Raw genomic sequence first — 12,104 nt, 5'->3', positions numbered from 1 at the left:
CCTCCCTTGAGCAGACAGGAGAGAACGCAGCTGCTGCGCCTCAGTGAGGCTGCCACACGGAGTGGTTCCCTGGTTCCCGGCGGTTCCTTGGTTCCCGGTGCGGTTCCGTGGCCCTATGAGGAGTCACCATCAATGCCTCCGAGAGCAAACAGTGAAAGGCCTGGGCTCCCTTCTCAGTCATTGACCATTCCGACCCTCTCCCCATGTGCTGCCCTCTGAGTTGAGTTCAGGCCTGAAGGAAGATTCCTGATGGAAATGAAACGCATTCCTGGGCTAAAGGGACAGTAATATTTACTTTAAAAATCGCCTTAGTTCCGTCTACCTGGGCATGCAGAAATTCTAGAGCAGGCGGCAAATATTTCTCCAGTCCTCCTCCAGGCCCTCCTGCAAATGCCTCCATCGCTGGGGCCCAGGGAGCCAGGCAGGGTGCCTTGGAAAGGGGAGGGGAGAGCCGTGGAAATGGCGCTCCACGCAGCGAGGACCTAGGGAACAGCCCTGGACGGCCTGGCAGCGTGGGCTTGAAGGCACGGGAATGGCTAAAAGGAGGAGCCAGGCAGAGGTGGGTGAACCACAGGCCGGGGCCCAGGCCACGCCCGGTGCGTCCTGGCCAGGACCTGGGAAAACTCTGGGGACCCAAAGAGCCCCAGCTTCCGTTTTGAAATCTGGGAACTTCTGAATGAAAGGCATATAAGACCTGCTCTACAGGGTGTGCCAAGTGTCTTATTGAAAGAAGGACTCGCTTCACTCCCAGTAGAAGAGCCTGCTCGGAGCTGTAAGCCAGAAGCTCATGTCCGGAGACTACAGGGCGGGGAATCAGCAGCCACCTGAGCCCGAGGCTGCGACTTGGGTGCTTTGGGAGTTAGTTTTACTCACTCTGCTTGGGTTTAAAGTGATGCTCACTTTCACAAAACCTCTAGGGAACCTGCTGTACGTCCAGTCTCAGTGCCCAGATCCGGAAAGAGCTAAAATATTTACATGAAAACAAGGCTGCGCGCTTTGGAAGGTCCCAGTGCCTCCACCCACCCACCCCCCACCCCCTCTCCAGACCAAGGAACTTGCAGAGGCCTCCTTGCCACCCTGAGATAAGCAGAAACCTTTGTTCCACGCAAAGGCCAAGCCCTGCACCCTCGCTGGCCCTGTGACTGAGGACACTTGCCACAAACCAGCTTATCAGTGTGTGAGTGTGGCGGGGGGGAAGGGGGGTACAGCTGCACTGCAGCTCAATGAAGCTTTGGAAGAAAGTTGTGAAGTGTGTCTACCCTTCCCTGGTGCCGGTGAGAGCTCTGTGCCGGGTATGAGCCGGAGAAACTGCCTTGGCCCAGGGTTCTCAGTGGGGAGGGGCCAGTTTTGAGCTGTGAGGACGCTGGGCAATGTCTGCAGACATTTTGGGAGTCACAGGGGGCGGGGGCATCCAGTAGGTGGCAGCTAGGGTGCTGCTGACCCTCCCACAGAGCACAGGCCGCCCCGCAGCCCGCGCTGTCAGTGCCCAGGAAGCCCCGCCTGTACCATCTGCCCACCGTGAGCGGGGAGCTGTTGGCACACTTTTTGCAACTGGACTTACTGGTAAATTGTGACTTTAAATCATAGCATTTTAGCGGTCAGCCTTTTGACACCTCTATTTTACCTTTTGAATGTAGGCGAGGAATCTCTGAAGCTGCCGCTGATGTTGAATAGGGCAAACCCCGGTGTCAGAGTGGCTCTCACGGGTGTGTCACCGGGTTCTGAAAGCCCGTTTCACTTACTTCCCGGGAAGCACCGGTGTTAGGAGGCCGGCTGCGTGGCCTGTGCTTAGCCATTCGGTGGACAAGTCTGAGCCCAAGGTCTGAGCGCACAGTATTAACACACCCCGCAGACCCATACAAACTACCATCACCCGGCATGAGGTTTTCTAGTTAAAAAAAACCCTCAAAACTTAAATTCTCAAAGTGCCAAGGAACTGCAGTAATTAACTAGCGAGAATTAAGTCAGTTCACCAAATGTGAAGCTTATATATCTGTGTAACTTAAAGAGCAGGTGCAGCGTATCGCATGCTGACGGGACATGTTCAGAGGAAGCGAAGGGCCCTCTGACTCGGGTGACGGTTCCCTGCTGTGAGCGGAGCCCCCGGCGGTTCGTCCTGAACCGCCCCGCTCCTTGCTCCGGGTGGAGACCATTGTCCTACCTTCTCCCCCTGCATCGCCATGTGGCTCAAGACGCAGACAAGCACCAGGTGTGAGAAGCGTCCAGGTGCCCGGCCTCCTGGGTGCGGACCTGGCCCCTCCCGCACCCGCCTGCTCATAGCCGCGCGGGGGCTCACACAGCCCTCCGAGGAGTGTGAGGGGGGCCGGAGGGTGGACCCAAGTGGGAGGGGTTCCGACAGGCAGTGTCCGGGCCATGCCGCCTGTCCACGCCCGCTCCTTCGTCTCTCAGCCCCCCGGACACCCTGCCCCGGTCCTGCACTGGGACCCGCACACTCACCCGTCTGCCGGCTCCGGACCGGCTGCTGGGCGCCCTCCTCACCGGGGCTCCGGGGCTCCCACCATCCGCGCAGCAGGGGACCGAGGCTGGAGCCACAGCTGTGGGTGCGGGCCAGGCCCGGCTTGGGAGGGTGAATGCTGCCTCGCCCGCACCATCGGGAGAGCCGCACCCCGAGGCCCAGCCAAGTCAGACAGATTCCAATGGAGAGGCGTGTCCCGCCTCAGCTGCAATCCTCCAAACACTGAAACTCGGACCCGTGGACTTTGCCTGGGTCTAGTTATGAGTTCGTTCCTCCTGCAGACTGAACGGTGGCATTAGCTGGGCTCCCCCGTCCCCGGAGAGCCAGGGCAGGGCGCGGCCCGGTGACAGGACACAGGTCAGCCCCCACAGCAGCTCCCTTCCCCGGGTCTGCCTCCACCCCTCCCGCTGCCTCTTAGACGTCAAGGACCCCGGCCCGGCCCGGCCCAGGCCCAGGTCTCAGAAGACGGTGCTCACAGGCTGAGAGCTGGAAGCAGGGCTGAGGCCCAGTGAGGAGGGCACCCAGCAGCCGGGTCCCACCCTCGTCTTGCTGAGGAGACGAGATGGGGGAGGCGGGAGAAAGGACTGGCCTTCTCCGGCAGCACAGCCCAGGCCCAGGCCCCTGTGTGCCCTCAGTGCCGCCCGGTTCTTCATCCCCTTTTGCTGGGAAATAAAGAGCTTAACGACCCCCGATAGCGACCAAAGAAACTGAGTAGGCTTCTCAGCACAGTGTTTGGGCACAAAATTATAGCACCGAGCTTGTAGGCACATTTACGGATGTGGGTTGTTCAGGTTGAGTTTCCCCTTAAGTCAGTTTTTCTTGAATCGCCGTGGAGTAGCCCTGGGCCCGAAGATCTATTCTTGGGGATTCAAGAGCTCCCAGAACAACTTCATTTTCGGAGTTCATTTCGGTGTAAAACACACGCACATGCGAGATGAGGGTAAGGTTTAAACTGACTTTTCCCTGCAGTGTCTCCCCTCACCTGTCGTGATCAGCCTGCATTTGGAGATCTAACTTGAGGTGACGTTCATGTAATTCACAAAGTGAGACCCCTGGTATTCCCAGTGCCCACCTGACAACATATTAGTTATTACAATATTATTGGCTCCATTCCCTATGCTGTACCTTACACCCTCCATTCACCCCCATGACTATATCTATCTCCCAACCTGTACTCTCAATCCCTTCACCCTTTTCTCTCAGGCCCCAACCTCTCCCCTCTTGCGACCATCAGTCTGTTCTCTGTATCTGAGTCTGTTTGCTTATTTTATCACTTAGATTGCACATAGAAGTGAAGTCATGGCATTTGCCTTTCCCTGTCTGACTTATTTCACGTGGCTTAATACCCTCTAGGTCCATCCATGCTGTCGCAAAGGGTAAGATTTTGTTCTGGAGGTTGCTATTCTTAATGTGAGCATGTTCCCTCCACCTCTCAGTGTGATAAAGACCCTTCCCCCTGTGGAGGGTGAAGGGTGTGAAGACAAGAGAAAAAAGTAAACATTGGTGTCTCCTTTCCCTGTCTGCCTCCATACCCCAGGGCGGACAGCGCCCCCTTCCCTCTGTTGCGGGAATGGCAGCGGTGCCCACAGCCTTCCCTCCCCACAAAGCTGCAGGGCATCAGCAAAAGGAAGGCAACAACCAACACCCCCTCCACCTCTTCCCCCACGCCCACCCTTCTACCCCTCACCCCTCACTGCCCCCCCAGCCCCCTCCCACACACACCCCGGTAAGAAGAGGTGGCCCGGGAAGGCTCAGGGACTGTAATGGAAGTTCACTGCCTAAAATGCTGGCACGGAATGATACAGCAGGGGAGAGAGATGGTGGGGATATGATGGTGCTTACAGTGACCACCGGGGGCATTACAGTGCTTGACTTAAAAATTAGGAACCATTATAGGAAAATGCAGAATTTTTTCAACCCAGACTTGTGAAAATGTTCTACCCGCTGCACATATTCCCTAACCCCTTGAAGATGGACATAGTGTTGGAACCCGGGAGTCTGCATTCTGTTTATGGTTCAGTCACCAGGGGCCCATGCATCTACACGGCCACCAGAGGGCAGCAGAGGCACACTCACCGTCTGGCCTTCTAGGACTTTTCTTCCAAAGGTGATTCACTCACAGATGTTTCCTCCTCCACATGCTATTGTCATGTGTGACCCACATGAAGGCTCCCTCAGCCAGTAAATGGCAAAAGGAGCCCTGAGCTTAGGATGTCTGAGATTTTAATTCTACTTTTGCTATAAATTTGGACAAGATTTATTTGGATAAGTCTATTTCTGGGGCTTCAATGTCCTTAGCTTTAAAATAGCAACACTACTCAGTCATAAAAGGAAAGGAAATCTTACCCTTTGCGACAGCATGGATGGACCCGGAGAATATTGTGCTAAGTGAAATAAGCCAGCCAGAGAAAGGCAAGTACCATATGATTCCACTCATATGTGGAATCTAATAAACTAAGAGTGGAAACAGACTAGGGATACAGAGAACAGATTGGCAGCTGTCAGAGGGGAGGGGGAGGGTGAGAAGGGAGAAAGGATTAAGTAAAAATTTAAAAAAATGAAAGACTCATGAGCACAGACAACAGTATGGTGATTGCCAGAAGGAAGGGGGTGGGGGAAAGTAGAAGAGGGTAAAGGGAGGATAAATGGTGATGGAAGGAGACTTGACTTGGGATGGTGAACACACAATGCAATATGCAGATGATGCACCGTAGAATCGTATACTTGAAACTTACATAATTTTATTAGCCAACATCACTCCAATAAATTGAACAAAAACAAAATAGTGGTAATATGTACACAACTCACATTAAAATATTCTTAAAAGAGTAGTGGGAGAATATAATCATGACACAAAGTCCCAACCTAGTTATAAGATTTTATTGGGAGTGAAAGCCATGGAAAGAAGGTAGACTGAAACAACAGAGAAGGTGAATAAAATAAGAATAGAACATTAATGTAGGAGGGCATCAGGTTCTCGGTATGAGTCAGAGGAGCTCAGGTGATGCCATCAGCTCAGGTCTTGGGGACTCGGTGATCAGGTCGGGTCTTGGGGGCTTGGTGATCAGGTCGGGTCTTGGGGGCTTGGTGATCAGCTCGGGTCTTGGGGACTTGGTGATCAGCTCGGGTCTTGGGGACTTGGTGATCAGTCAGGTCTTGGGGGCTTGGTGATCAGCTTGGGTCTTGGGGACTTGGTGGTCAGCTCGGGTCTTGGGGACTTGGTGATCAGCTCGGGTCTTGGGGGCTTGGTGATCAGCTTGGGTCTTGGGGACTTGGTGATCAGCTCGGGTCTTAGGGACTTGGTGATCAGCTCGGGTCTTGGGGACTTGGTGATCAGCTCGGGTCTTGGGGACTTGGTGATCAGGTCAAGTCTTGGGGGCTTGGTGATCAGCTTGGGTCTTGGGGGCTTGGTGATCAGCTCGGGTCTTGGGGGCTTGGTGATCAGCTCGGGTCTTAGGGGACTTGGTGATCAGGTCGGGTCTTGGGGACTTGGTGATCAGCTCGGGTCTTGGGGACTTGGTGATCAGCTCGGGTCTTGGGGCTTGGTGATCAGCTCGGGTCTTGGGGCTTGGTGAGCAGCTCGGGTCTTGGGGACTTGGTGATCAGCTCGGGTCTTGGGGACTTGGTGATCAGCTCGGGTCTTGGGGACTTGGTGATCAGCTCAGGTCTTGGGGGCTTGGTGATCAGGTCGGGTCTTGGGGGCTTGGTGATCAGGTCGGGTCTTGGGGGCTTGGTGATCAGCTCAGGTCTTGGGGACTTGGTGATCAGGTCGGGTCTTGGGGGCTTGGTGATCAGCTCGGGTCTTGGGGGCTTGGTGATCAGCTCGGGTCTTGGGGGCTTGGTGGTCAGCTCGGGTCTTGGGGGCTTGGTGATCAGCTCGGGTCTTGGGGACTTGGTGATCAGGTCAGGTCTTGGGGCTTGGTGATCAGGTCGGGTCTTGGGGGCTTGGTGATCAGCTCGGGTCTTGGGGGCTTGGTGATCAGCTCGGGTCTTGGGGGCTTGGTGGTCAGCTCGGGTCTTGGGGGCTTGGTGATCAGCTCGGGTCTTGGGGACTTGGTGATCAGGTCAGGTCTTGGGGGCTTGGTGATCAGGTCGGGTCTTGGGGACTTGGTGATCAGGTCGGGTCTTGGGACTTGGTGATCAGGTCAGGTCTTGGGGGCTTGGTGATCAGGTCGGGTCTTGGGGACTTGGTGATCAGGTCGGGTCTTGGGGGCTTGGTGATCAGGTCAGGTCTTGGGGGCTTGGTGATCAGGTCGGGTCTTGGGGACTTGGTGATCAGGTCAGGTCTTGGGGGCTTGGTGATCAGGTCGGGTCTTGGGGGCTTGGTGATCAGGTCGGGTCTTGGGGGCTTGGTGGTCAGGTCGGGTCTTGGGGGCTTGGTGATCAGGTCGGGTCTTGGGGACTTGGTGATCAGCTCGGATCTTGAGGACTAGGTGATCAGGTCGGGTCTTGGGGGCTTGGTGATCAGCTCAGGTCTTGGGGACTAGGTGATCAGGTCAGGTCTTGGGGACTAGGTGATCAGGTCGGGTCTTGGGGGCTTGGTGATCAGCTCGGGTCTTGGGGACTTGGTGATCAGCTCGGGTCTTGGGGGCTTGGTGATCAGGTCAGGTCTTGGGGGCTTGGTGATCAGGTCAGGTCTTGGGGACTTGGTGATCAGGTCGGGTCTTGGGGACTTGGTGATCAGCTCGGGTCTTGGGGACTTGGTGATCAGGTCAGGTCTTGGGGGCTTGGTGATCAGGTCGGGTCTTGGGGACTTGGTGATCAGCTCGGGTCTTGGGGACTTGGTGATCAGGTCAGGTCTTGGGGACTTGGTGATCAGCTCAGGTCTTGGGGACTTGGTGATCAGGTCAGGTCTTGGGGACTTGGTAATCAGCTCGGGTCTTGGGGACTAGGTGATCAGGTCGGGTCTTGGGGGCTTGGTGATCAGCTCGGGTCTTGGGGACTTGGTGATCAGGTCAGGTCTTGGGGACTTGGTAATCAGCTCGGGTCTTGGGGACTAGGTGATCAGGTCGGGTCTTGGGGGCTTGGTGATCAGCTCGGGTCTTGGGGACTAGGTGATCAGGTCGGGTCTTGGGGACTAGGTGATCAGGTCGGGTCTTGGGGGCTTGGTGATCAGCTCGGGTCTTGGGGACTAGGTGATCAGGTCGGGTCTTGGGGGCTTGGTGATCAGCTCGGGTCTTGGGGACTAGGTGATCAGCTCGGGTCTTGGGGACTTGGTGATCAGGTCGGGTCTTGGGGACTAGGTGATCAGGTCGGGTCTTGGGGACTAGGTGATCAGGTCGGGTCTTGGGGGCTTGGTGATCAGGTCGGGTCTTGGGGACTCGGTGATCAGCTCGGGTCTTGGGGGCTTGGTGATCAGGTCGGGTCTTGGGGGCTTGGTGATCAGGTCAGGTCTTGGGGGCTTGGTGATCAGGTCGGGTCTTGGGGGCTTGGTGATCAGCTCAGGTCTTAGGGGCTTGGTGATCAGCTCGGGTCTTGGGGGCTTGGTGATCAGCTCAGGTCTTAGGGGCTTGGTGATCAGCTCGGGTCTTGGGGGCTTGGTGATCAGGAAGGGTCTTGGGGACTTGGTGATCAGCTCGGGCCTTGGGGACTTGGTAGAAACCTTTGTTGACAGTTGTCAGGTCAACTCACCAGAAAGAATAATTATTCATTTCACGGAGTCCCCGGCATTGGGCCTACACATGTAGAGTTCCCTCGAGGAGAGAACAGGGAATCCTCAGCCCCCATACGCCTGTGTCACAGCAGAGCGTCACCCTACAGGCCTCTGGGTTTGTTTCCTACCTGCAGGGGAGACGGATTGACTGAGCCCTGAGATGCCCACCCAAATGCAGGTCAGAGGCCTGGCGTTCCCAGGAAAAGAAAAAGAAGGTTGAGGCTCAAAGGTAGATGATGGCCTTCCTTCCTCAGTATGGCCACTTGGGGAGGGGATTGGGACCCTCTGTCCCTCCCTCCCCCATCAGTCTTTATGCTCTGCCTGACTCTCATTGTTGCTGGTGTTTGGAAGAAGCCTGAGGCCTTGAAATGTTGTTTAAAACAGTGTTTCCTAGATTTGTTTCTCTTGCAAATAAATGCTTCTGACACAAATAAAAGGTAGTTGGTTTTGAGAGTGGGGAGTGATTACCTCACACTGAGGTTTTAGGAGTCCAGGTCACCCATTACAGTGGCAGTAAGGGTGGAAGTGGGTCCTAGAGGGCTCTGTGTGCAGGAGGACAGGGGCAAGTCAACAGCCCACCTCTGGGAAGGCTGCACCCACAGGGTGCTGGGCTTCAGGGTGTAAATCGCCTGGAGACTAGCTATTCAGTGAGAGAAACAAGTTACTCTGTGATATCTCGGGGTCCATGGGGTGGAGGTGATGTGGGGATAAACTCTCAGGAGACAGCTCAGGGACTGCCTGGTGTGTAGCCTCCTCGCCCTCGCCTACCTCACCCAGTCTTGCCTTGGCCTCCGCAGGGCACCGTGGGCTTGGGATTTGGCTGCCACCTGAGATCCCCCTGGCTTAGGGCAGGGACAGTGTCCATCCCACTAAGAGGGAAGCACCACAGTGCCATCTGGCAAGGCCCACGGAAGAAAAAGCAAAGTGAGACCCTGTGGATGGAGGAGTCTTGGGAAGGAGAATGAAGAAGAGGGTGGTTTTGATAGTTCATGCCAGCAGAAGCATAACTTTAAAGCTGTAATGGCCCCCAAGACTCCATCGACAACCAGCTTTCTTAACAAAATATCCTCATGTTATAGATTACCCACCAGAATACATCCAAAATAAAGAAAGAAAAGGAAAGAAAAAAAGAAAAGAAAAGAAAAGAAAAGAAAAGAAAAGAAAAGAAAAGAAAAGAAAAGAAAAGAAAAAAGAAAGAAAAGAAAAAAGTAAAGAAAAGAAAAGGGAAGACACGCAGTAGAACTTTCTCACTTAGGGGATGGAACGAGGTCATTCCTGGTTCGGATGAACCTGCAGTCTAAGCTGCAGAGCTGGCTGTGCTGTCGGAGTGATCGCCGTCTTAGAATCCAAAAGTGTCTGATAAACCAATTCCTCTGAAAGATTGAAACGTTTAAATGAAAAAGTTACAAAAGTGTGAAATGACTATCATGCGTGATCTTTTAAAAATGATAAAATTATGTGAAACTGATTCCACGCAGGCTCGGCCTGCAGGAGTGGAGTTCCCGGGAAGAGGTGAGGACATGGGTGAAACACACCTGTCAGTCCCAGCCACCCGCAAACCAGAGCAGCGCAGGCGCTAGAATGGGGGTTGGGCCCCGCACACTCCCCCCGGACCTGAAATGCACTCACAGAGATCGCCGGGCAGGTCGCACACTGGAGGAAAGAGAACCTTCCGAATGTAGGGAGGAAGAGGGTTAAGGAAAAGCACCCCAGCGCCCAAGCCTCCTGCATTCATCCGCACACCCTGCCACGCTCCTTGGTTCACACAGTACCCGGCCCTCTTGATGTCACGCCAAGAGGACTGTTGCAGTTCCGCATATGACCACCAGAGGGCGTGCCTGTCCACGAACCTGCACCAGGTGTCCAGGAGGCAGACCGACTTCACCCTGAGCGGGGAGGACTGAGTTGTGTCTCCTAAAGTCCCAGATCGTAACTTCCCATCTCCTCCTTTCAAAATTGTGCGGAATGGGAGCGGGAATAATGGAAAACTGCTGCTGCGAATATGCTTCAATCTCCTTGGAGGCCCCAGAGAAATTCAGTGATGGCATGGAGAGGGGCGGGGAGCCATGGAGAGGTTGAAGGGGAGGCAGAGGCCAGAGGCAAGGCTGCCTCCTTAGCCTACCTTCCTGGTCATCATGCGTCATTGCCGGCACTCTCCAGGAGCAACGCAGAAAACACTAGAGGGAAGGACATAGGCACTAAATTATAGCAACTCGGCTACTGAGGAGGCAGCCAGCAGCATGGGCGCAGCTGGTGCATGGGATGGCGCTGCCAGGCGAAAGTGCTGGGTGCGGGCGCAGGGCGTTCCCGGTTAGGGACACGGTGCTGTCACTATCAGGGGATGTGTGCTCAGGATGCATGAGAACAAGGAGTGCTGGCAGAGAGAACGGAAATCTACCCCTTGTAGGATATGCTGGCGGTGAAAATGACTTAACCCGAGAGCGGGAATTGGTGGCTGCTTAGTTCCATGATCATGTTTAAAATATTTAACTAACTGACTGGTTGTAATAAAACATAAAATTGGTTATGAGAAACGATTTTTAAAATGTACTTTAAAGTTTTAAGTAAGCAGGACTTATACCTCAAAATGATATTTTAAATGGGCCAAGCAGATCACACCATTTCCGACTCCTTTGGGCAAAGAATAAACTTTGCAGCCTGGAAAACAATTTTATGTTTACACAGAAAACCCTAAGGAAGTTATCAAAATGTCCAGGATGTGTGAATTTAACAATGGCAGTTTACAGAAACAGTTATAATTCTATATACTAGCAGCAGAATGCTGCATATAAAAAGTAATTTTATTACAATAGCAATAAAATACTTAGAGATGAATTTAACCAAACGATGTGTGCTGTCTCTACAAAACAGTGTAAACTACAAAGCACTGATGAGAGGCACTAGTGAGATCCCCAAGGGGTCCTGGATTGGAGAGGTGCTCAGGGTCCCCAGCTGTCCGGGTGGTGGGTGCTCAGGGTCCCCAGCTGTCCAGGTGGTGGGTGCTCAGGGTCCCCAGCTGTCCAGGTGGTGGGTGCTCAGGGCCCCCTCCTGCCCGCATGGTCAGTGCTCAGGGTCGGTGCCTCCCCGGGCTGCTGGCATGAGCTCAGGAGAGGAGCCACTGCTGGATCTGGTCCCGGCCTGGGAGAGACCTGTACGCTCTTCTTTCCGTTGCATGAGGACAAACTGTAACTTGTAGGGTTGAGATCTGATTAGAGTTTTTAAGAACTTTATCCTCTAAGGTCCTCACAGCATTTCACAGGCAGCGACTGTGAAAACCTCCCTCTCTCCAGAGGTTTTTACCCTGGGTAAAAGTGGACTTTCAGTACCCTGGAGAGAGGGAGGTTTCAGGAAGAGCCGACCTCCTCTTTTATTAAGGAAGCCATTGCCGTCTCCAGGGAAATGGTCACCCTTTTTAAACACACACACACACACACACACACACAGTTTTTATTGATTTTAGAGAGAGGAGAAAGAGAGAAGGGAGAGAGAAACATGGATGTGAGAGAGAAACATTGATCAGTTGCCTTCCGTATCCATCCTGACAGGGGATCAAACACAAAACCTAGGTGTGTGTCCGACCGGGAATGGGACCTGCAACCTTTTGGTGTATGGAGGACGCTCCAGCCACGGAGCACCGGGTCAGGGCGTTTACTGTTTGTAGCACGTTATTCCCGAGCTAAGCTGGGCTTTCTCCCTCCGACACCGGATTGTGCAGGACCTCTGCTCCCTCAGGTGTCTGCTCATCACCTCCATGCCCCGCCCTCCTGTGCACCTGGACGGGACCTTTAATGAAAGGTGAAGCAGGGACAAGAAAGAACGTACAGAATGAAAGAAAGAGGGGGCGGGGGGAGCTGACAAGGTATGACTTCCCCAGCATTACACATTCCAGCTGCTTGTGGAGAAGGAGGCATTGGGAGGTGATACGTTCCACATCTGAACATGGGTTTCAGTCGGTCTTGAAATGCAGACTACACA

General features: G+C 54.1%; 1 protein-coding gene across 1 annotated transcript; it reads right to left on the bottom strand.

The window, feature by feature from the left end:
- Nucleotides 1–5,621: 5,621 nt before the first annotated feature.
- LOC118679497 (putative uncharacterized protein ENSP00000383309) lies at nt 5,622–10,263 on the bottom strand. The gene is made up of 6 exons (XM_036356273.1): nt 10,252–10,263; nt 7,771–8,078; nt 7,015–7,356; nt 6,610–6,897; nt 6,045–6,386; nt 5,622–5,928 (listed from the first exon to the last, which is right to left on the bottom strand). The coding sequence occupies exons 1-6, from the start codon at nt 10,261–10,263 to the stop codon at nt 5,622–5,624; spliced, it is 1,599 nt and encodes a 532-aa protein (XP_036212166.1).
- Between the last annotated feature and the right edge of the window lie 1,841 nt (nt 10,264–12,104).

This window comes from Myotis myotis, unplaced genomic scaffold, assembly GCF_014108235.1.
Source record: "Myotis myotis isolate mMyoMyo1 unplaced genomic scaffold, mMyoMyo1.p scaffold_m19_p_26, whole genome shotgun sequence".
Taxonomy (NCBI): Eukaryota; Metazoa; Chordata; class Mammalia; order Chiroptera; family Vespertilionidae; genus Myotis; species Myotis myotis.
The sequence above is the reverse complement of the archived record's forward strand: the minus strand, read 5'-3'. Positions and strand labels throughout refer to the sequence as shown.

Coding starts and splice junctions, on each gene's coding strand:
- LOC118679497 (XM_036356273.1), bottom strand. Junction 6,387..6,609: donor AGACCTGACCTGATCACCAA/GTCCCAAGACCC, acceptor CCAAGCCCCAAG/ACCTGACCTGATCACCAAGT. Junction 5,929..6,044: donor AGACCCGAGCTGCTCACCAA/GCCCCAAGACCC, acceptor AAGTCCCCTAAG/ACCCGAGCTGATCACCAAGC.